General features: G+C 39.9%; 1 protein-coding gene across 9 annotated transcripts in view; it reads left to right on the top strand.

Annotated features, from left to right (window-relative positions):
- MAPK10 (mitogen-activated protein kinase 10) overlaps window positions 1-23,372 on the top strand; it is a 175,547-nt gene that overhangs the window by 136,147 nt on the left and 16,028 nt on the right. For all 9 annotated transcript variants that reach the window (XM_040583226.1, XM_040583285.1, XM_040583244.1 and 6 more), the window contains 4 exons: window positions 4,589-4,771; window positions 6,922-7,046; window positions 21,024-21,087; window positions 21,575-21,652. In XM_040583226.1, coding sequence (XP_040439160.1) covers window positions 4,589-4,771; window positions 6,922-7,046; window positions 21,024-21,087; window positions 21,575-21,652 — 450 coding nt within the window. The remainder of the gene's footprint in view (window positions 1-4,588; window positions 4,772-6,921; window positions 7,047-21,023; window positions 21,088-21,574; window positions 21,653-23,372) is intronic.

Here is a 23,372-nt window from a genome sequence, read left to right as displayed (position 1 = left end):
ACAGGAACAATTACAGTAAGTTATTGCTAAAGGTTAAACAGCTGAGCACTGACAAGTTTCTGACTAGCAGGGAAGAACGCACGGGCTTAACTACACATGCGTCATAGTATGTTGTTATTTGTATTGCCGTAAACTAAAATATCCTACTGCAAACAGTATCTCCTCCTGCAAAACCTTGCTGTTAAACAGGAGAAAATACAATCCTACACTCAGAAAGAGTATGATCTGCACTGACTTAACATGAGAAGGAAAATTTAAAATTATTGCCATTTTGAGGCTAGCTAGCTTAAGTACAAAGGCAATAATTTGTTGTCTAAATTTCAGTTTTTAATCACAAACTATTAATTTGTGCAACTATAGAAGCTTTTAACATTTTCTGATTGAGACGCTGAAGTATCCTAAGTTTTTTCCTTACAGCCAAGCTTCATTTCCTTATTTGTTTGAATACTTGCAGAAATGTAATTTAACTGAGGTCTGCAGGCCAACTGAAGGAACAAAATGGTAGTAATTCACACTTCTGCAATACATTGCATCAGTGCACACATTGCATCGATGGGAACAGAAACAAAAGTTATGGTAAACTTCCAGCAAGAACCTCTAAATAAATTACTTCACTGTGAAGTCTGATTTTTCCAATAGAAATACTTCCTTGTGCATTCAAAATATAATTTTCCTATTAGAAATGTTGTGCATTTGCTTTAGAAAAATACATCTCTGAACGTGCATTTCAGATTCTGGGTATTTTCCAAGTAAATAACCAAGTATTTATAAAGCAAAGGAGAACAATCCCTAGGACAGTGTTAGAGTGCAAAGAGAAGAGGTGATTGGGAATCTTGAAGCAACCTGAGGATTCTCTCCATGATAAATCTTCATTCAAACTGTATATATTTTAGAACTATATTCTTAAAGAAGTTTCTTTGCTGTAACTTTGTGTACCCATCTTAACGTTAGTAAAAATGCCACTAACAACACAAGGTTGTTAGTGCCAGGGACAAACCAGTAAATCTAGGCTAAATCCCTTCTTCTGTCTTAAGTCATACAGATGCTTTTGTGTATAGTTGACACATTTTCCTTGATTCTTTTTGAGGCAAGGGACACCTGAGGTGATTTAAATAGCTTTAAAGCAGACATTTCATCATCTTCCAGAGTTTTGGGTTGTAACTCTTTCCAATTTACAGTCTGTCCAACATTTGCTTCATTTCAAGGGGAAAGCCAGTGTCTTCTATTAGCAGAAGGTTTTCTTCTTTAAGTTTTTTTCACTCAAATACAGGTTAATCTTTTTTGGCCTTGGAAATTTCTGTCAGTGACTTGGTCATTGACTCATAGTACCATTTTTTCAGTGGTTTGCAAATAACACCTACAGCCACACTCAACTCGTTGGTTAATGTAACCCACGGTAGGGTTTGGTTCACATTAGGACTGTTCTATAGTAACATTTGTTTCCTGCAGAACTGCTGGAGTTAATTCTGTTAGCTAGAGAAAGCCTCTTCTCTTTGCTTCCATAAGTAGACCTCAGATCTTTTTTCAAAACATTTTTTTTTTTTAATCTTGTACCGTGACAGGTACAACCTCTCATCATCAGCTGCACCACAGATGCATTACAGCTAGTGACTGTATAAAACAGAACGATGAAAGCGAGCCAGACCAGTATTCAGCAAGAACGTTACTACGTTTTTGCACACTTCCATGTCTTGGACCTCAGAATATAATCCAGTGCTAGTAAGGCCTAGGTAAGCGGAGAAACAATATCAGACAGAAAATGTATGTGTCCATCTGACTGAAAAATGGTCTGTCTCCACCTGCTCTTGCTGGGCATGGTTTTGCTATTGTATTATTAGGACAACAAAAAAGGTCTTGAGTGCTTCACCATGCATATTTGTGTGTGTGTGTGTGTAGAGACATAGACCAAATGAATATATTTCATGCAAGGGTTCTGGCAGTATTTGAGCAACGTAAGTCAGAATTAATTCCGTAAAGAGGCACTATTGTCCATTCAGATCATTCAGTTACTCAAAACCAGTTCCTGAAGTTGCTGTGATGGAAGCCTGACATTTTTGGCCCTTGGTGTAAGCCAGGGCTGTAAAACCTCCAGTGCTGTCCTCCTGCAAATCGAGGCTAGTCAAGGAGTGGAACATGGTGGCTCTGCCAGCTCCACTGGCTTTGGATGTCATCTTTGCACTGATGACTCATGAAGCATCTTCCATCTTCAAATCTTCCAGTCATGGGTGGTAGCCTGCTTGTCTGTTGTCTCTTAGTGAAAACCTTTCCGTCAGCTCAGAAGAAATGTTCGCAGCAGGCACTGGCTGCTTGTCTGAGGATTCTCCTTCTCCCCTCTCCATCACCGTTGACCCTGGCTTCCACCATGTAGGTCCTATTCTGGGATCTTTTTTTCATTCCTTTTCCCTTGTCACACACATCCAGAGCATCTTACTGTACCTTCCTTCTCAACATGCCCAAGTCCCTCCACATTCTGTAATCCCAAAGATACCTCTGGTTTTGGCCTTCATTAAACGCCTGAGAGATGGTGAACCTGCTTTGTACAAACATAAGCCCCTGATGTCCGCTTTGACACAAGGTCCTGTACTTGGCCCTCCTTGTTTACCAAACACCCTTCGCTTAATCTGCACAGGTAGTGCTTCTATAGCTTGGCTTGCTCACCCATTTAGCTTCTCCTGGCACAACTAACAGCACCTTCATTTCTCTATTCTCTGTTCTTCTCCGCAAAGCATTCACACACTCTGTATTTTCAAGCTCCTCAGAAAGAACTGCTTCTGGAATAGTTCAGCCAGCAAACAGTGAGGTGTGTTAACTTGAACATGAGTTTAAAATGTCAGAACAGTTTATTTTCTAATAAAATGTTTAATGAAATATTCAGGCTACTCTTTCAGCAGCTATAGTCTTGGATAACTTTATTGTTGTTGCAATTCTTTAGTTTTCTGTTGAGAAAAAGATATTTTTCATGGACAACACAAGACTGACACAATCTATGATGTGTGTAAGGGGTTGTTCTACATAAATCTTTGATTTAGTTTGAAATACGAAGGTTACTCAGAAAAATCTTTAGAGATTACTGTTATTTTTAGCAACCTTGCTCAGCTGAAATTAAAGCCATTCAAAACACTGTTTCAGCATCCTTAAAGCCTATGTTTAAATTATTTTCATTCCTTTATGCACTTTTGAGTAGTAAACCTACATATTTAAAATTAATTATTTGATTTTCGTTCAAATAAGATGATTCAGGTGAACCCAAAATAAGTCTGTCTTGAATTTTCAAGGTATGTGAAAAAACTTAAGTTTCCATTTCCCTAATATAAAACACTTTTTAGAAAATCTGAAATTGCTACTGCACCAAAGAGCTGGGGTTTTGCCTTTTTTTTTTTTTTTTTTCCTTGTTATCTTCTTTCTGTTGACCTGATTTCTCTTCTAGACTGTCAGGAACTGTCTTAAGTCTTTGGGAAACTCCTCCATACTTATGACACTCATGACAATGATAAATTAAAAAAAAAAAAAGCTCTGTGCTGAAATGCTTTGATTATTTGTTTGTCTTTTAACAGCTTTTTATTTCTGGTATGTTCTTAACAAAACTCTGTTCATCACATTTCTTAGCATCAATGTACCCATGGCTGCATGTACACGTCCTTTTAATCTTTTTTATGTTGTTATCAAATTCTTCACACAGTGTAGAGATGGTATTGATTTTATAGACACTTGCCTCTTTTTTTTTTTTTTTTTTTTTTTTTTTTCTTACAGTGAGGCTTGCTCTGAACATGGCTGGAAGAGCTACATAACACCTGTTAGATGCCCTATTGTTATCTCAAGAACACTAAAAAAAAATCAACACCAAAACAAAAAAGCAGCTCAGTACAAATTGCCTGTAATACAGTTTGGTTTTAAGCATGAGAGCCGGTTTCTTGTTAGTCAGTAACAGTGTAGCGATGCAGCCATCACGTTTGAAGTTCAAGAAGAGGAACATCTGTCTGTACCTAAGGCATCAATGTCTATAGAAAATAAGTCCTGGTGCTTTCTTAAAAAATCTAGCAAATTACTATTGAGGGGTTGCTGTTTGCATGGTTTTAGCAGCACCAATAAAGTTATTGGAGAGAGTAAACATAGAAGCGCGAAGCAGATGAGTGGAAGGTGACTTCTGTGCCGTGCAGAGCTCCCTTGAGCCAGCTGGGTCTTGCCCTCCACAGACTGAGAAGAGCGGGCAGGCAAACACCTTGCTCTTTCCTGCTGCACCCATGTAGTCAAGTTGACAAAGAGGCAGTTACCCACATGTAAAAAAGGGTGTGCAAGTCATTGGATTGCAACAGTAACAAGAGTTGACCCAAAGAGGGGAAGCTGTGTATTTTCCCATAGTGGTTTTAGAATTGCACAATGCCCTTAAGTAAGTACAGTTGCGAGAGGGAGTTTTGTCCTTTGCAGGCTATAGGGCCTGCAGGCATAATGATGAAAAAAGATAGTGACTGTAAAGGTGTTGTGAAGGGAGTTATACACCTCTGAGGATTCCCAGAGAACAGTCAAACAGAAATGTCAGAAGACTTACACTGGGCTTTGCGGTTTGTTTTCCTTAATTCCTGATGTTCAGATATTGATCAGTGGAATAAAGTTATTGAGCAGCTGGGAACACCCTGTCCAGAATTCATGAAGAAGCTGCAGCCGACAGTACGGAACTACGTTGAGAACAGACCCAAGTACGCGGGCCTCACTTTCCCCAAACTTTTCCCAGACTCTCTCTTCCCAGCTGACTCGGAACACAACAAACTCAAAGGTATGTCTGACAAAGGGACACGGTTCACATATCAACAGCTACAATGCAATGAAATTTTTTTTCAATTTTTCTTTTCTCTAGTTGTGCTTTTTTTAATGCAGTTGCAGAGACAAATGACTGCACGGGTTTTGTTCAGCTGAGAGGCAGCTTTTGGAAAGGTTTTTTGAGAGCATGGTGCTTGGGCAGTCAAGGGAATGTACCTTATCACCGATGCGTGGCGTTCTGCGTGATGTTTCTGTACCACGGGGAGCTGAGGTGTTCCATTACTCTCATTCTTAAACTTGTAACGCAGAGGAACAGTAGGGTCTCGGTGTGAAAAACAGCAGTTCAGCCAGATGCCTGCCTCATAGCTCTACCGTTACTAGACAATAGAAAGATATTAGCAACATCAGCCAAAATAGTCTTGATGTAGCTGAGGTTTAATATGTGCTGTGGGTGGAACTCTTGAAAAATGCTGTGGGTTGGTTTGGATATGTGAAGTAGAGCGCTAACTTAATTACAGTGTGACTAGATATACCCCTGTGGGTTTATTTTTTATATGATTTTAATCATATATTGAAGTCTTGTTTTACTTGAACAGGGCACTGACCTTCACTTGGAAAGAGTGATTAGTGTGTTTAGTAGAGAATGGATTTCTTGTCACAGCTCTGGAACCCCTGCAAACGCATACTGTGTATCAGTTCTGCACCACTGAAGTACTTGGGGCCGCTTACTGCAGTGGCATGTGATGGGTTTCAGTTGCTTGCAATTTGCATGTCATTACATCAGCCAGAATACTCCTCCAATTAACAGCTGTTTCATAGCAAGGCTGCTGTCTTGGCTCTGGGAGCAGTGAAAGGTCTGAGCAGATGCTTTTGGATACACGGGATTTTATGCTCCTACTACAATAAAATTGAATAATGGAATTTTCTTGGATATGGAGCTAACAAATAGAAATGACTGTCAAACAGGCTGTTGTCTTTTGGATACAGGAAGCACATGTGTTTGAGCATAATGAATGCCAGTTTTTAAGATACTGTCATAAAAAAAGAAACAGTGCCTTAAAATAATTCTGCTTGTTGCATCATTGTATCATCCCCTGCCCTGCCTAAATACTTTACTATAATGTAATGTTAATGATTGAATTAGATATTTGTTTTACTTCCCCATGTCTGATGAGATACCCAATAATATCTTTGCACTTACATCTCTTTACATTTTTTTTCTTTCATTTTCTTTTTTATTTACACAGGAAATAATTTTGGGCGTGAAGGAGCTTAGAACACTAGTAATACTAGAAATACGTGTTGGTGTTGTGCGTGTTTTTTTTTTTTTTTTTACATGGGCTTAGATGTTACTGTATTTGTTAGAAACTTTAAACAGTAAAACCGATTTGGGTAATAGAAGGACAAGTTTGTGGCCTGATAGGCACAATGGGCTATATTATCAGGTAAAATAAATCAACGTTGCAACATAAAACTCAATGTATATATAAGGCTGTACCTTTTCATAGTGGAGGATGATGTGTCCCACTGATTTAAACTTAGTTATGTGGGATAAACAAGACTGAAGCAGTTCCAAGGCACTTCCATACCATTATGTGTTGATCCGAGGGTACAGATTTGACATCATTACTTCTGATGGGATGCCCCAAAATAAGCCGGTACCTATGCCTGACTGAACTATTCAGTATCTCCCAGCAGTCTAGGAGAAAAATTTTAAAACATACAGAAAAGTTTGGATGTTTTTCTGAGTAACTGTAAGAGTATCTCTAAGTTCCAGGCTTTGATTTAGTAATGCCATGATTTCCGACTTCATTATATGAGCTTTGTTTTTTTTCTGATCCTGGCAAGAATGCAGATACCTCAAGCACATTTTTCCTGCATATATTATTCTGTCCTCTACATGGAATTTGCACACAGCGTGTAAAAACCATTGAAGCTTGTCGGGGACCTAAGGCATGCAGTCCTGATGTTGGCACCTTCCTAATGAATCCAATCTAAAGCGATTACTGAAGAACTCTTGCTATAACAAAGCCAGGGGCAGAAGTATATGCATATGGTCTCTAAAAGGAGTGTGTCATTGTTACTTTCCTAAACCAATTAACCCTCCTCTGGAGGCAGTGATTTTTTTTGTACTAATACTATGTTTGTCTGATCTCATTGTTCTAGCCAGCCAAGCCAGGGACCTTTTATCAAAGATGCTAGTCATTGATCCGGCCAAGCGAATATCAGTAGATGAAGCCTTACAGCATCCGTACATTAATGTCTGGTACGACCCAGCAGAAGTGGAGGCGGTAAGTGAGGCATGATTCCTTACTTCAGGCTGCTAAATGCCAGTATGATTCATAGATTCCTACTGTTTTACAGCAGTTTGATAATGAGCATGCTATAAAGAACCAATGTTGTGACTGTGGTGGTCTTTGGATTTACATGAAATGAGATCTGTAGGGACAGAATATATCGCTTTGGTAGATTCACTGACAATAGATGGCAGAAGCAAAAACACTTCAAGCATATGAAGCCATTTTCTGTTTTCTTCTAGACAACATGAAGAAAGGGGTTTGAACCCAGTAGCTCACCTGGTTTTTCTAGCTATATAAGTCAGTCTGGCAAAAGATGCTGTCTGTCTTTCTAAACCTTTCCTTGTGGAGAGCAGCAAAGATTGCTTCCTATGTTTGTGTTCGAGGGTATACGTGGAGAGGAAGAGAAATAAACAAACAGTACAAAATCCTGAAGCTGGGATTCAGAAAAATCTTAGCAGGACATAAATTATTCCTTAAAATGAAGCAATAGCTCATGCATTTTCCTGGGCCATGGTTCAATGGTCAGTATCATGTACACTGTTTGTAAACAGACATGGAATTTTTCTTCCAGTCCTGTAATGCTCTAGACACCTCTCCATATGCCTTGATGAGGCTGGTGTTCACAGGTATAAGTAGGAACAAGTGTAATCTGTAGGCACTTCGTTGACATGGTATAAAAGGTACAGGTATAAATTCAGAGGTGTTCTTTGTAATGCTGTGTTTGAAATGTATGAAAACAGAGGTCGGTATTTAAACAGGTTTAGAAATGTTACTTAACCACAATAGGAAACTAAGATCCTGAACCTCACAAAATGAAATCACTGCTGTTTAGCAATATGCTTCAATTCAGTCTGTGTTCTTGAAAGTGCCATAAATACAAAATAAATGGAATGCTCAAAAACTCATAAAATTTCATGCAATAGGATTTTTGCAAATTATGTTACTTAGGAGTGCTTTACAGAAGATGGTTCTGCTATCTAGAAAGCCTTTGGTATTTGTGTCCTGTTTAGTTTTCTTCAAGAAAAAGGTTTATCAGTCTGAAGTGTGAACATTTGATACCCTGCAGTATTTTATCCCCTGGCATGTACAGTTGAGTTCCACATCCCTCTTGAAGATCTCGTTCCATTGTCAGATACTTCTGTTGTATTTCCGTGCATTTCTTAACTCCATTTTATGGAACGACTCAGATGTCAGAACTCAGATTTGGGTCCCTGTTTAGACGTGCTTTGCCTGTGAGTTTAGCTTGGAGAGCCATTTCTGATGCAGAACAGGAAGGGAATTTGGTACAGTGGATATTTCGATGTAATAATTTTCCCAGTTTCCAAAGGTATGCTCTTAGTTATATTTCAGATCAGGGCAGAGGTTGAATTTTTGTGGTAATGTGATTGCCCTTTTAGAAGGAAAAACTTGCCACACACACCTAGAAATAGAGCTGATATTGAACTTCGTATCACTGTCCTCTTATGCAGGCAGAGATCAGGGGTACATCTATGGCTGAAGAGACAATGGTTTGACTTCTCATTGTACCGTAGAGTCCTCACGTGATCTAAAACAAACTATATCCTTTCTCTGGATCATGACTGTAAAACATGAATAATTATTTGTTTTGCCTGCCAGGTGAATTGGCTGTATTCTAAAGAGCTGACTAGCTCTCAGAAGCCTGTGGTACTTACACTCTAGTTCACTGAGGCATTAGTCTCTCACATGCACCTCCTGTCACCATGGATAACGGTCCCACGTGCTATCAAATCACATTCCTTGCACTCTTGACTGCATTTCATTGCTCAGTAAATGACTACAGAAGGTGTAAAGCAGTGCAAACCCAAACTGTCATTGCTCCTGCAGCACCTCAAAGAACAGAGGATGTCCTGTGTGGAAGGAACAGTGCCTTTAAATGTTCAGCTTCAAATGCTTCATGTTGTCCCAGTTATTCGTAGTTTGCATCTTTTTCTGAATTGCATCTTTTTACATAACCCTTTGTTCTCTTCACCCACCTGGTTCTTTGCACCGTTACTGTGTAGTTAGCATAAACTGAACATCAGCGTCCCCAGCTGCTTTCTCTGCCTCTCTCAGCTTCAATTCTCTCTCCCAAAGCATGCTATAACTTGTCAATAATATAGAATCATACTAATACTTTTGCCATGAGTGTGTTGGTAGTGAAGTGTACTGAATTGCTTCAACACTGATCATTCTATGGTACAGAGACACTTCTTCTCTTGGGATCACAGCAGCTTATAAATGAGGAAAGTTCAGGCCATGTGCAGTGTAACCTAAATAGAAGAACACGGGATTAGTAAATATTAATTTGTCCTGGTTTCGGCTGGGATACAGTTAATTTTCTTCATAGTACCTGGTGCAGTGCCGTGTTTTGGATTTAGTATGAGAACAATGTTGATAACACACTGATGTTTTAGCTGTTGCTAAGTGGTACTTACCCTAAGTCAAGGGCTTTCCAGGTTTCCCATGCTGTGCCGGTGAGGAGGGGCACAAGAAGCTGAGAGGGAGCAGAGCCAGGACAGCTGACCTGAAACAGCCAAGGGATATTCCATACCATAGAATGTCACGCTCAGTATGTAAACTCAGGGGAGTCAACTGGGGCTGCCAATTGCTGCTGGGGGACTGGCTGGGCATCGGTCATCAACTGGGGAGCAATTGGATTGTGCATCAGTTGTTTGATGTTTTTTTCTTTGGATTTTATTCCTCTCTCCCACTCTTTCTCTCTTTCATTACAATTGTTGTTATTATTAGTATTCTTATTATATTTTATTTCAGTTATTAAATTGTTTTTATCCCAACCCACCAGTTTTACCTTTTTCCCCGATTAGTTGCCAGCTGGGGTTAAACCACCACATCATTGTATTTTATCAGAGTGCTAGGAATTCTAGAAAAAGCCCATCTTCACTGAACATGCAGTATTTTTCCACCTTCATTTTCAGAGGGAATGTTAAACTGGGGGACTTTCTTTTTGCATTTAACAGATTATTAAATTCTAAATTCCCATCTGTTCATGCTGACACACCTTCAGTGGCTAACTGTTAAACATTTACTAATTATTTTCTGGAGAAAGCTTAGCTGGATTTTCTTTGCCTCTTGACTCAGCTGTTGAAGTGCAGTCAGTCTGTGTTTTTCATTAGCGTTGCCTCGATGATGGAATAAGTTTCTCAAACAGATTTACGGGAGATTGGTGGCTTTCTGTTCTTTCTCAAAACTGTCCTGAGGTTCTGGTACTGCTACTAACTGGCAAGTGCCTCCACAAGGAGTAGTTGTTGGTACACTGGAGAGAAAGTTTTACTGGGTCATCTGTGTTAAACTTGACAATTCTGGCTGAAAGCTTGATGTCTGATTGGCTATTAGTTCTTTACAAAACAGCAAGGTACCTGTATGTGATAAACTTGTTTGCTGGTAACAGGAGTGATTTAGTGCTTGAAAGCATGACGTAACTTGTTCCCTCTTGAGAAAAGCGGTGTTGGTAGGCACCATAGGCTGTGTCCCCTCAGACATGGACTAGGGGAACCCGGTGTAATATCCAGAACACCTCTTGGAGTATCTTGTAACACTGCATTGACATCCAATTCTTAAATTATTACAGTTTTGTCCAGTAGTTTGTATTAGGCTGTAAGCCCCAAGCTCTGCATCATGCTAACTCCCTTGTTCTACTTCTGTGATACTTGTTGCAATTTTGTAGTTTTAAGGGTATGGGATAAAGAATGGAATTAGCATCACACCAATCCTTGCATCTCTCAAATACTTCACTGAAATACCTGCTTTGTTACAGTTGCAGAAGAGTTAGGATCAAATGCAGTGAACATTTCCTAATGCCATGCATTGAGCACGTCATGGGCAATGGGAAAATGAATGTCATCTTACGTAGCCACCTTTGTGGCAGGGCTGGGAGTTGTGACTCATCTAAAAACATCCAGCAGATGAGCTCTTTGAGAGGTGGGTACTTCTGCTGAGTCATTTAATAACCTGACTCTCCGAATTTGTCTATACTGAACTGCAGAAGTTACAATAGGGTACAATTGCATAGAGAAGTTGTACTTGAATGACAAGTAAAAACCTAAAAATGGTTTGCTGGCTCATTAATGTTAAGTTTTGTAAAAATACCTCAGGGATATTGGTACAAAGAGCAGATTGCAGTCTCATTCTTCCAGACTGTGTACATCTTCAGTTTCCCATTCCAGTTTGAATGGAACAAGTAATTTTTCCCTGTCTTGGTAAGCTATTTTATTAATGTGTGCTGCGAAAGAATTGCACCAGCACATTTAATCAGTGACTTTTCTAATGGATCTCTGGATCTAGCCCACTGAATTTTGGAAGGTGGAAACAGAATTTACTGGCCCTCAGTTCTGCAGCTGAACCTGTTTCTAGATGTAAACCAGAAGACAATTCTAGATCAAAGCACTGCTGAAGTGCGTTGAAATCCTCATGCTACTAATGTAGGTCCTTGTTGTCCACAAACTGTGCTGTAAGCATTTTTGTAAGTAGAGAAATGTGTACTGATCATTAACTGTTCCACTGAATGCAGTTAAGAGTTTGCCCCAGTGTGGTCTGAACTTTCAGTGCCGAGCTCTTAGCTGTGTTTGGGAGCCAGCTTTTATAAATGAAGAACAAAAGCAAATGAAAGACTACAGTCTAAATAGTTTTTTCAAGCCATTTAGTCCCATTTTTCCGTACAATTATTCACATACAGATTTAGGATCTGTGTTCATGATTGGAATAGGTTGACAAAAGGTTTATGCAAATGCGTATCAGCCTAAGGCAAGTCTGCTACTATAAAGTTTCTGTTCTTAGTGTGTAATGTGTTACATGAAATTATTTGTGTTCCCTGTCTGGAAGATTTGCAAGCTGAGGAAGAGATGGTGATATTTTCTCTTTCCATCATGGTTTTGCAAACTTGGGTAATAGTAAAGTGATAGAAAGAGATTATACTGATGTGGAGCACGTTCTTATTCAAACTAATGTCCTTTGCAACATTTGTTCAACTGTTCTCTGTCTCTTAAAGGTGTTGTCTCATATTTTGATTATCAGGAGACTGGGCTATTCTAACACTTCACTGTTTCATTTAGCTGACAAGCCAGTTAATGGATTTTGCATTTGTGCTGTCTGAGTATTCAGTTTTACTCTTGTTTTCTATTTTCTGTGCTTATTTCTTGTTGAAATTCAGAAGTGATATTTTTACTGTGTTGCTGATTTTTGAAACATTTGTCCCCTGGTATCTTTGCCACAAGGTGATCTTTTGTTAAAACAGGTTTTAGGTGGGTATTTGTGTGTTGTATTTCACTGGAAATGCCGCAGTTAGTCAGCATCAGATTTGGTCCTTTTTTCTTCACCCTCTTCATGAGGTAATCATGAGTCATACTATTTTGCAATTGCTTTCTCCTGCATTTTAGAAACATACTGTTTTGGAGCCTATGATTTTTATTTTTTAAAATTCTTCTACAATTGCATTTAATGAGTCTTCTCTTGTGTGAGAATCTGGCTTCTGCAACTGGTCTCATCCAAGGTGGATAAATTTCTTCTTCCAGTCTGAGAACAAAGCTTTAGAGACAGGAATTCAAGAAAAGACTGGTCATCTTTACTTGTCTGTGTTGTTTGTGTTCTGACCCGAGTTGAATTGCAGCACTCTCTGGGTGTGATGAACGGGCAGATCAGAACTTCTCTGTCAGGCGGAGGGATCAGGAGCCCTTTACGGAAGCTTAGTAGGTACTGTGGTGGTGTTCATCTTTTTTTCTCTTTCTTTACACAAAGACATACCTTGTATTTGGGAATGTACCTGTTAGATTTCAAGTCATAGGTCTGTTGATTCCTGGCAAAGGGAGAGGAAAAGCCATAAACCAGATTTTACATTCTGTCTTCCTATATCACGGACAACAGTTGCTAACTGCACTTTTTGCTTTGCCTTCCCCAAGTGGGCCTTGTATCTTCTGAGATGAGCACTTCACCTCACTAGCTTGCAGCTTCAAGGATTTGCATCTGGTTTATGGGCTGGATGCCAAAAGGTACAATAGGAGCCTTAGCTATTGACTGCAAAGTGGGCATGCAAGGCTGGAGTGGAGGGAGGAGTGGGAGAAAGGATGGACTAGCCTCTAGACACATGTTCTGCCACATCTTTAAGGAAAGTTTGCAGAGGACCAGCTGGCATCTTAATGAATTCTGCCTTAAGATATGCAGCATGATAAAGCTCTGTGAAGCAATCCTGCTTTTTCCTGCAAATGTGCAGGGCAGGGAACCTGACAAGGGTGTGATAGGAAAATGAGCGATGGAGATGCTTTTGTTCACTTGCATTGTGCTTAACTTTCCACTGTTTTTCCCAGTTGCCCCAAAGGGACTTACAAGCCTGCATTGTGTTGCATCTGCCCGTGTTCGTGTTCGCTGCACCCTCTCTCTTGTAGCACTTGATAAGCACTTTTCCATAGAGTAGTCTTCTTTCATCATGTGACTAAATGTTTGGTAGTAAGGTGTTCGGGGGTTTTTTGAGTCCTCCTTCCATAGTGTGTAACACGAGGCAGGATCCCTTCCGCTGTCAGTAGCTCTGCACAGTAGGGATAAGATAACACAGAAATTAAGATACAGAGGTATTAAACAAGACAGTGTTTTCAACCAGTATAGCACAGGGGGGCGGGGAGCGGATTTAGTTATCTGTCTAGTTATATTACTTCTTCTCTTCAGTAAACGGCTTCATCAAAAGCAGCTAGGCATCTGTTGTGTACGGTATTCATTTGGTGCAGAGGCCTGGAAGGACAATGAACTGTCAGTGTGTGCTGGAGTAGACCGTAAAAAGCACTGAAGACAGTTGAGGGAATAAGCAGAGAATTTGGTGTCAAAGTTTAACCTGGAGGTAACGGTCCTTTGCGTCTGCCCAGATTTACAGCATTATGAATGTGAGGGGAACAGATAGAATAGCCCTGTCCAGTTGGAAAGCAGGCTAGTGAGAGTTACAGTCCCTTTTTATAAGTCTGTTAAAAGTTTATGGTTTTTGACAGGCTATATGGGGGCAATAAAGCTATTATGTCTCATTCTAATGGGCAAAGACTGTAACACAAGTGGGAAGTGGTAGGAATGCAATACTCTTTCCCCTGACGTGTAACAGCATTAAACTCTTCTGGTCAGCCGTGATCCCCTGATACAAAGAGGAAGATAGTGTTTTATTAGACGTGGTACTTGCCATTCACTAACAGCAGGAGGTTACACAAACAGCGTGGTGACTCTCCCACAAGACTTCTGCATAAAAACAAACCACATCCAAAGCCCTCAAATCGAAAGCTCTGAAAGAAGCATCCTATTCACATGTAGAAACAGGCCTTGCACAGTTTTTAAGCTTACCTGTGAAGTGAGTGGGTAAGCTAGATTTTCAGTTTAGAGGAAATCCTTATGTCTAACATACTAACCTAGTTAGCCAGCTGCTTTTGAGCTCACTCAGCTATGCTGCAGTATCTTTGATAATAAAGTCACAGTGTTAGGTTATCCAGCATTGCTCTGAAATTAATTTAAATAATTTAATAGTGAAATCAATCTAAATAGTGTTACAGTTAAGATAATTTCTGTAGGCATGTTTTTAAGAAATATGAAAACATACAGATTATGTGTGTTTATGATTGTGTGGAATTGCCAGGTTTGTAGGAACTGTTGAAATCTGCTTTCAGTCTTCTAATTTATATGTAGGAAAACCAGAGTTCAAGGGGGAAAAGTATTATTTCCTAATATTACACAGGAAACCTATTGTAAAATCAGAATAGGAACCTGTAGACCTTACTTCTCTGTTTTGTATTTCAGTTAAAGGTTCCTGCTTCCTATATGTTATACACAGAAACTGTCTTGGTTCCCCTTTTAAACAAATATTATGTTTATGACTCTCCTATTATGATATTTACTTTACCTACATAACAGCAGTTAGACTATTATCATGAATAAATGAGACACATGATACCTTTTCTCCTTCAAAGTGCTTGTTTTATTTCTTGGAAAGAAGATGCTTCCAAAATCTCTTGCTTCCACATGTAGACTATCCTGTTTATTGTAAATTATCTCAAATATCTCCCTGATGACATACTAGCTTCTGTTTTCTTGTCTGAAAATGCTGTGCATGAGACTTTGTTTTCATTTACACAGCTGCTTTTGAAGTTGCTATACATTCTTATCCTTCATTGAAATGATCTATGACTAAACCCCAAATCTGATATTTAATTTTTCATATCTCTCCTAATGTTTATGCAATGCTACCTATATGCATGTCACTGTTTTTATCCCAAAACGTTTAAACCGTTTGTGAACAGAATGGATTCCTAGACAAATGCTTTAGAATAGCTTTAGCATTGCCACCTGGGCAGCTCGGAAATCAAATTTTGGAACACTTGTGCTGGTTGTTCTCTAGGACTGTGTTGGCTTGAGCTGCCTGATCTCTGGTCTAATTCCTTCCATACTGTTGGCATTAGAAATGGTTTTGAATGGGAGAGATACCTACTTACCACTATCAAAGTCACATTCTTCTGCGAGACTCTGGCTGCGTTCTGTTCCTCCCCTTAATTTTTCAATTATGATGTTAGGACTTAAACCTGCACAGTTTTTCTTCACCTATAAATGACTTCATTTTGGAACCTTTTGAGTATTTGTGTGATCTTGTATCGGTTCCTACTTGGGAACAGTATTGTTCCATTCCATGGGGACAAACCTAGTAGCAACATTTGCCGTAGATTATTATCTGATGTTTGCTGTTAACTGGTTTCAAAATTCATCTTAGATTTTACTGTCCGTGTAGTTACTGTTATCTATCATATGCCATCCATTAAAAAGAGAGATTTCTTAGAAAATGGAAAGATCAGATGTTAAGAATATTTTTTTAAGCATTTCTCTACGGACAGATTTTTACAACTGTGATAGATTTTATGAGGTCTTCTGTACTGTAACTCACACTACTTTTGTTAGTGGTTTTATTTTCATAGGGCTTGTATTTCGCTGGGGTATCTCTGCATCTAGGACCACCCACGAGGGGCTGAGCTGTGAATTATCATTCATTTTTCTGTGCATGTCAACCTGTGTACCTTTTATTAATGTGATGCTCTTTCCTGCAATGCTTATGAAGAGAGCTTGGTTTGCAGATCTCAGTCTGAGGTCCTTTGCAGGACAGAAACTGTTGCTGTGCTTGTCTTAGGCCTCTATAAACTATCTGTGACCAGCTGTTAAATACAATCCTTCCAAATGAACTTCAAGTTTCATTGTTTTTCATAAGGAAAAAACCCAACCAACCAAACAAAAAAACCCCCATGATCCAGATTTTATTTTACCTGTGAGTGCCGAGCATCCAGGATGATGGGGAAGAGCTTCTGGAGAGCTTTATGACCTTGGCAAACAACACTTCAAAGAAGGTGTAACCTCCATTAGATGTGACACTTCATGGCAAAATCAGGTCTGTCATGTTGCGTGTCTTTCCTGGTATTCTTTTCTCTTGTTCAGCCCTGTGTGTATAGATGATGTATCTAAACTCTGGTGATCTGCCACAGGGTTTTTTTAGCAATCAGTTACAGGGTTTGGTTTTCTGCTTAGAGGTCAATGGTGCGCATCCGATGTCTTACAAAAGAAGTTTGCAGCTCTACTTCATATGCAAGCATGGATATTTCCTCTAGTCAGCGACAGCTATCTATTTATAGCTGATTAACTATGGAAACTGAACACTTCTGCAGCAATCTTTGTTAATGTCAGTGAGAAGTAGCGGTTAGAGAAGAAAGAGGCATTTCTTGTTGTCTTTTTCTTTTCCAAACCAAATCTTTTTCCAGCTTGCTGCTGTTCAGTCATCTCTGTTGACTCCTGCTGCATGGTATCCTTATAGTCCAGCTGCTCAGAAACAGCTCAGACCACGGTTTCTTTGATGCATACTAAGCACAGAGTTTTCCATAAGGCTCCGCAAAAAGTCCAAGGAATGAATGGGCACAGAGGCATCTCTTCTTCCATATCCATACTTGAGATCGTGCCCAGCCCACTGTGGAGTCCCTGGTCAATACAGGGTGAAATCCAAGACCCTTCACATTTTCCTCTCCAGCTAAAGACTTCAGGCCTCTGGTGCCAGCACACTGGTGTACTTTGGCTTGCACTGCAAAAATAAATATATAATGCTATCAGTGACACAGACTAGGTTCTAGCAAAACACAAAGGAATTTTTATATTCACCTGTTATGAGAATATAAGCCATTTAACAAATTCTTTGACCTCACACCATGAATTCTTACAGCCTCCATTGCCTCTGTTATTCGTATATTGCTAAATTCCATTGTTGCCTTGTATGCCGCTCCACGACTGCTGCTCCAGACCCTGCCGTTCTGGGAACAGATGCAGAATCAACCCTTGCTCCTGCCAAGCTTTCTAAAAACAGTGCATCCCTAGGTTTTCATTGTGCTGGCACTAGCTCTGCAGAGGCAGGGACAGAGATGGCAGGATTTATTCAAGTGTGAGCTCCAGCCTGTTCCTTTTGCTTTCTAGCAGTAGCATACACACCAGTCCATGTTGCTTTGGGAAAGTGAGAATACATTAGCCTCAGCATATGTTTTTTTCCCTGGTGAAAAGCTTTTCCTCCCTGGATATTAGAACGGTATTTAACAAATCCAGTAGTCTCCTGATGTTTATCTGACCGCCTGAAAGAAACTGTCATTTGTGGATTTTGGTTTTTGGATTGGCTTGGGTTTTTTTGGTTTCACTTGTTTTGGTGGGGTTTTTTTACAAAAAAAGGTCTTGTGCATATTTTCCGGGTTTTTTTTCTTTTTTGTAATTTTTATTATATTCAATTAATGTTAAATGTAATGCAAAAGTATTTTAAAAATCCATTTGTAAAATTTAACAGCCAAGAACCACTGAAACAAAGTATTATTTCAATATCTACAAGGAAAATATAATTAATTCCTTCTCTTCCGCATCCAAAAATTGATTCTGTTCTTTGTTACTGTGGCCAATGGAATTGCTTACAAATCATCTGATTTGGGGAGAAAATGGCTACCTTAAACTGAAGCTACATGCTGCCACCCATAGGCTTGATCCACACTCTGCTTTGATTTAATGCTACTTTAACTATACTTTTCCTGGAACCTGTACACACTAAACCATATAACTCTTAGTTGGGATGTGCTGTATGAAGGATTTATAAGAATGTCTATAATACTGCGCTTGCATGCACATAGAAAATTAATAATTATGAACTCTGTCATTTTCTAAGGCATTTGACTTAGGCAGCAATGTCATTTTTAGACCAACTTTTGCACCAAGACTGAAATGAGGTGGCCACGAGGACCCAGGTATGGCAGCTCTGTCGCTCCATTGTTCTGACAATGCTTGTGTTAAAAACCTCCCTTCCTCCCTCCAAGTTTAGAAACTGGTTAAAAAAAACCCAAAACAAACAAGTTAGCAGAAAATGGGTGGTCAGCCTGGACAGGATTATCTAGGTTGATAACAATATATTAAGGTTTGTGGTTCTCATTATGATTAATGGGGATCATGGGAAATAAATTCATTCCTGAAACTGTTGCTCTGTTCTTAGCTCAGCCTTGAATCGATGAAATTGTCATAAGGGCTTATTTCCTGATATCAGGGAATTTAAATGGGAAAGCTTCACTTCTTCCAGCATGAGAGCGCTGGCCGGGCCTCTCAGTGGAGCCCTATTCATCTGTGTTCTCCACAGGTTTTAGAAGTTATAAATCCTGCCTGGGTGAAGAGCAGGGATTTATTCATGTCATTATCACACTGAATATTTGTTACCCTTGGGTCTTGTGTTCCTGCTGAGAGCCATGTTTTATAGCTGTGGGTTCTGCTACTTCACAAATAGGGGTCTGCAGTATGAACACTGGTACTGCAGCAGAATGCTGTGCGGGTGCAGTATCTGGCATTCTGCAGCATGTGAAGTACAGAGATTGGTTGCTCTCCCTTGACTGTCTTCATGGCAAAATAGGAGTTTGGTAAGAAATGACATTATTCTGGGCGCTCTCCCTGGAAAATGTCTTCATTTCCAGAATGTGTTAATCTAGGAAATAATTACTGCCGCTTTTCTTGCTGCCTATTAGCCAATTACGCCCGTTTATGATATAGCTGAAATAAATTAGAAGAGACGTAAGCCAAAGATTTTGTGGTTGTGTGAACAGAAGACAGGAATGTGCATCTGATCACTTGTTCCTTTTGTTTCTGTAATTTGCATTTGGGAATTGCAGTAGTGAAGGAATCCATCCTCTTAGTTCTGGCTGAAGGAGAAATACCCCTGGTTTTCTATGAAAGATGTAAAAAGAGTGTTTACACTTGTTAGGAGCAATTTTACCTACAGCCTGTGCTCTTTGTAAACCCCTCCCTGAAGCTTTTAGAAAGAAATGTACTTGCAGGGTATTTTTGTCCAGCTTGGTTCACCTGCTTTCCTTCCACCTGACAGCAGCAGTGGGTCTGCTGCTGTGATTCAGGCTACAGCTCAGCCAAGAGCCAGCTGTGTAATGGAGCTTGAGAGCCCCTGTAAGCCTCCTGTAAACTCCTGACTGCCCAGGCTTTCCTTGTCTTTGCCAGCTCTCTCTGCTTTCCCTCCATAGGAAATACATGCTGCAGGGCTGGCTGAGTAGCTGAGCAGTAGCTCAGCAGGCTCAGCTGGAGGAGTGGCGCCGCTGGTCCATGGTGAGGCTCACCTGCACCCTTCTGTAGCATTCAGCTCCCTGATAACACAATCAGCAGAAACATGGAGTCCCCATGGGGATTGCACCAATTTGGCTGATTCTGTCTTAAGCTTCAGGACTCAATGGAAGGGACAGAGAAGAGCTGTTGTGCTGAGGAACAGCTGCATTGGCTTTGGACTCGGGACTTCTTACGTGGTTGTGTTTTACCTTGCTGACATAGCAAGGCACTGGCGCTCACTTTAATTCATGGCATGTGTTTCAGGTTCCCTCTCAGCACCTTCTCGGGTATGAGACTTGGCAGTCCAGCACTTCACCTAATTTGCTTGTCTTTAGCCCCAATACGAATGTCACTGAGCAGGAACTTCTCTTGTTTTCAGTGACTTGTCCAGTTCAGCTACCATAGAATTTTTCTGGTTCATATTACATCACTATTACTTTCTCAGTTGTATCTGTAGCATGCAGATAGTTTAATGGACCGATGAGTGAACTCTCAACTTCTTGGTGAATCAGAAAATTGCTTGGTAAATGTGCATTTAGTAGTAGGATGTTTTGACTGGGATGCAATGTCTGAGTGCCCAAGATGAAAGTTGGAGGAAATAACTTATGAGCATGAAAGGTATTGTAGAGCTTGTTTCCATCTTCATTAGACACTATTACCTCAGATGCTGAAGCTTCTTGGTAGAGGGAAGGAGAAGAGTGTCTTCTGCCTGGCTTGGCTGCTCTATTTGGCCGTGAACATCAGGAGAGACAATGAACATGTGGCTTAGCTGCCCAGTGGAAGCAGGGATTCAGGCTCTCGGAAACCACAGTTGCCTTTGACTTGGTAAATTCCAGGATCTGCTACTTCTGTGACATTCTCATCAACTAAAAAATGGTGGCAGGGAGATTTACTTCAAAAATAGAGTTACTCTGAGAAGTTTGTATAGCAGCAATTAGGATGTCTAACGGGCAACTTAAAAATTAATGTAATATTACTACTAATTAATCAGAATGGGTATTTGTCTGGTACTCTGACAGTACTTTCTCTGCTAGTGCAATGTGTGTGGAGTTTCTGGGCTCGGTATAAGCACAATGACATTGTAGACCTGGGTTCTATTTCATCTGCAGCTATGCCTCTTGTTTAAAAGTGGAAAAGGGAGAAGTATATTGCTTTCTTCTACATAACGAGTTGAATTCCAGAAGCGTTAATATCTTTAATATTCACATGTGTTTCGTGTGTTTTTGCATGTACAGGATGGATGACAAAGAGAAGACTATTTATTTTTTACTTAAATAATTGCTCCTAATTTTTTACAATATGACCGACAATTGACTAAATAGCTTTGTTTCTCTCCTGTAGCCACCGCCTCAAATATATGATAAACAGCTGGATGAAAGGGAACATACAATCGAGGAATGGAAAGGTAATCACAGTTCAGAATTATATGGGAAAGGGGTATTTCAGTGGCAAAATGGCCACATCCCACCACCAAGTGCACCTGTGTACAACTAAAAGAACTCCTTTGAAACTTCAGAGAGAACTTCATTGAAATCTAAGGGTATCATCTGGAGAACAGAATACTCTTCAGCAGGATGATGCAGCAGAATTTTACCCACAGTAAAAAGCACTGTACTGTTGTGCTGCTTCATTTCTAGATAGTGCAGCATTAAACAATTCATGTGTTCCAGTTTAACCCTATCCATCTCAATTCTGCTCTAAAAAGAGATGATAGGAGAGGGGAATGGGAAAGAGAGGTCTTAGGCAAGTAGGGCTGTCAGACTCATGAAGACAAGGTAGGGCAGAACCAGGGGGTGCTTGGGAGGTCTGCGACATTGTGTTTTGTAAAGTTGTTTTGCTCCTGATCACAGGCACTGGTTCCTATTTGTAATTGCAGCAATCCTCTCTTCCAGAACTCATCTACAAAGAAGTAATGAATTCTGAAGAAAAGACTAAAAATGGTGTAGTAAAAGGACAGCCTTCTCCTTCAGGTACTCAGCCCCATTGAATAACTTTGATGTGTTTTCTGTACTGGCAAAAAGAGAATGGAGATAGCTGAAACACTTGGGCTACACTTGCAGTTATGTATACCAATGAAGAAGTTCTTATGAAATCCAGTGCTTCTAATGGGTTGGCCTTGACTAATTGCACTCCAGTGTTATGTTAACACTTAAAATTTGGTCTGCTTGCTATCTGAGATACAGTTGTCCTGGTATTTTCTATGGAAAGATTCATGGTTACAGATTATATTCGCGTGGGTGGGGAGGCTTATCTCACTCTATTATTAGTATACTGCTTATGGATGGATAACTGAACTAATATTCCGGTAGGTGATATAAGCAAAATTGGTGATGTTAGCATGTCTCCATCGGTTGGACACAGGACGCCGCACCCTACCACGTCAGCATCTGGTGCCTATTCTGGTAGTTTATCCTTTCAGAAGTCTAATAACATTAGACCAGCTTGCTTGACAAGCTTGGTTGACACCTGGATAAGAAGGAAAAGTTGTCTTCAATCACAGATTCCTAAATTCCTGTCACAAAAAAAACATCTCAACTAAATTTTTCCTGAGGAAAATTCATATCACAGAAATGCAAGCTGTGACTGCCAGGACACAGAAATATGTATTTGCGAAGGCACACTTTCACTGGCAGATTTGAAGTGTGCAGATTTTGAGCACAGTGTTCCAGTCTTCTGCAGAGCCTTTCCTCAAAGTAACATCATTCAGTGCAGCGTTCTCTGCATATTTTCAGAGATAAGTTTTTTCAGCATTCTCACGCTTCACTTGCTGCTGACCTAACTTAATGTTATAACAAGAATGCATCATTAGTAACTGACAGGACAAGGGGAAACATGGCAACAATGGAGGAAGTTAATAGAGCGCTAGATGGTAATACTAGAGTACTAGCACTGCACCTGGATTTTGACATCACTGAAGACGTTGAAAACAATCTATTGTGTTCATGTTGAGTAGCAAACAAAGTATAGGACTTGCAGATTTCATTTTCCAAACTGCTGTGCTACCACTGAAAAGAAATCTGGGGCCCTGACAAGTATCTAATAAAACCTAATCCTTAAATATCTTTCCCCTACATGATTGTGGTTGCAGTCTGACATACAATCAACAAACACTGTAGTTGCTGGTTTCAGGAATTAACTACCCAGGGATTTCTTTGTGTTCCGTGTTCTGTCTCTTTCCTATGGGGAAAGTTTTTATTGTTTATGTAAAACACTTCCAAACATACAAAATTGCCATTTCTTACCTGTCTTTCTTTTGGTGTTCCCCTTTGACTGTTTTTGGATTGTTAGGCACCAACAAGTATAGCAACTATTTAAAAATTGCTCTGAGATGAGGCTGTTTTATGAAACAGTAGGTTTCCTGGTTTTCATTACTTTGTGCACCTGACAATTTTTTTTTTAATTGAATGAAATACTGAAAGAATGAGGTGAAGTGAGTTACCAGTTCTAAGCATAAGGGAAATGAGGGAGACTCTACACACACATTGCTTATTGATTGGTGTTCTTGGCAATGATTCAGAAGGCTAAGATTTGGCACTTTATCAATAATCACAGCAAGCAACTGGCGATGAGTTTCTGTGATTATTTGATCACAGCTTTTGGGGAGACAGCTGAAGTTGACAGCACCAAGGATAATAGTTACCCGCTGATAGTGCAGGCTACTTAGAGTGCCTGTGTATCAGGGTGTCAGTC

The sequence above is a fragment of the Falco naumanni genome, chromosome 1 (genome assembly GCF_017639655.2).
Source record: "Falco naumanni isolate bFalNau1 chromosome 1, bFalNau1.pat, whole genome shotgun sequence".
NCBI classification, from domain to species: Eukaryota; Metazoa; Chordata; class Aves; order Falconiformes; family Falconidae; genus Falco; species Falco naumanni.
The sequence above is the reverse complement of the archived record's forward strand: the minus strand, read 5'-3'. Positions and strand labels throughout refer to the sequence as shown.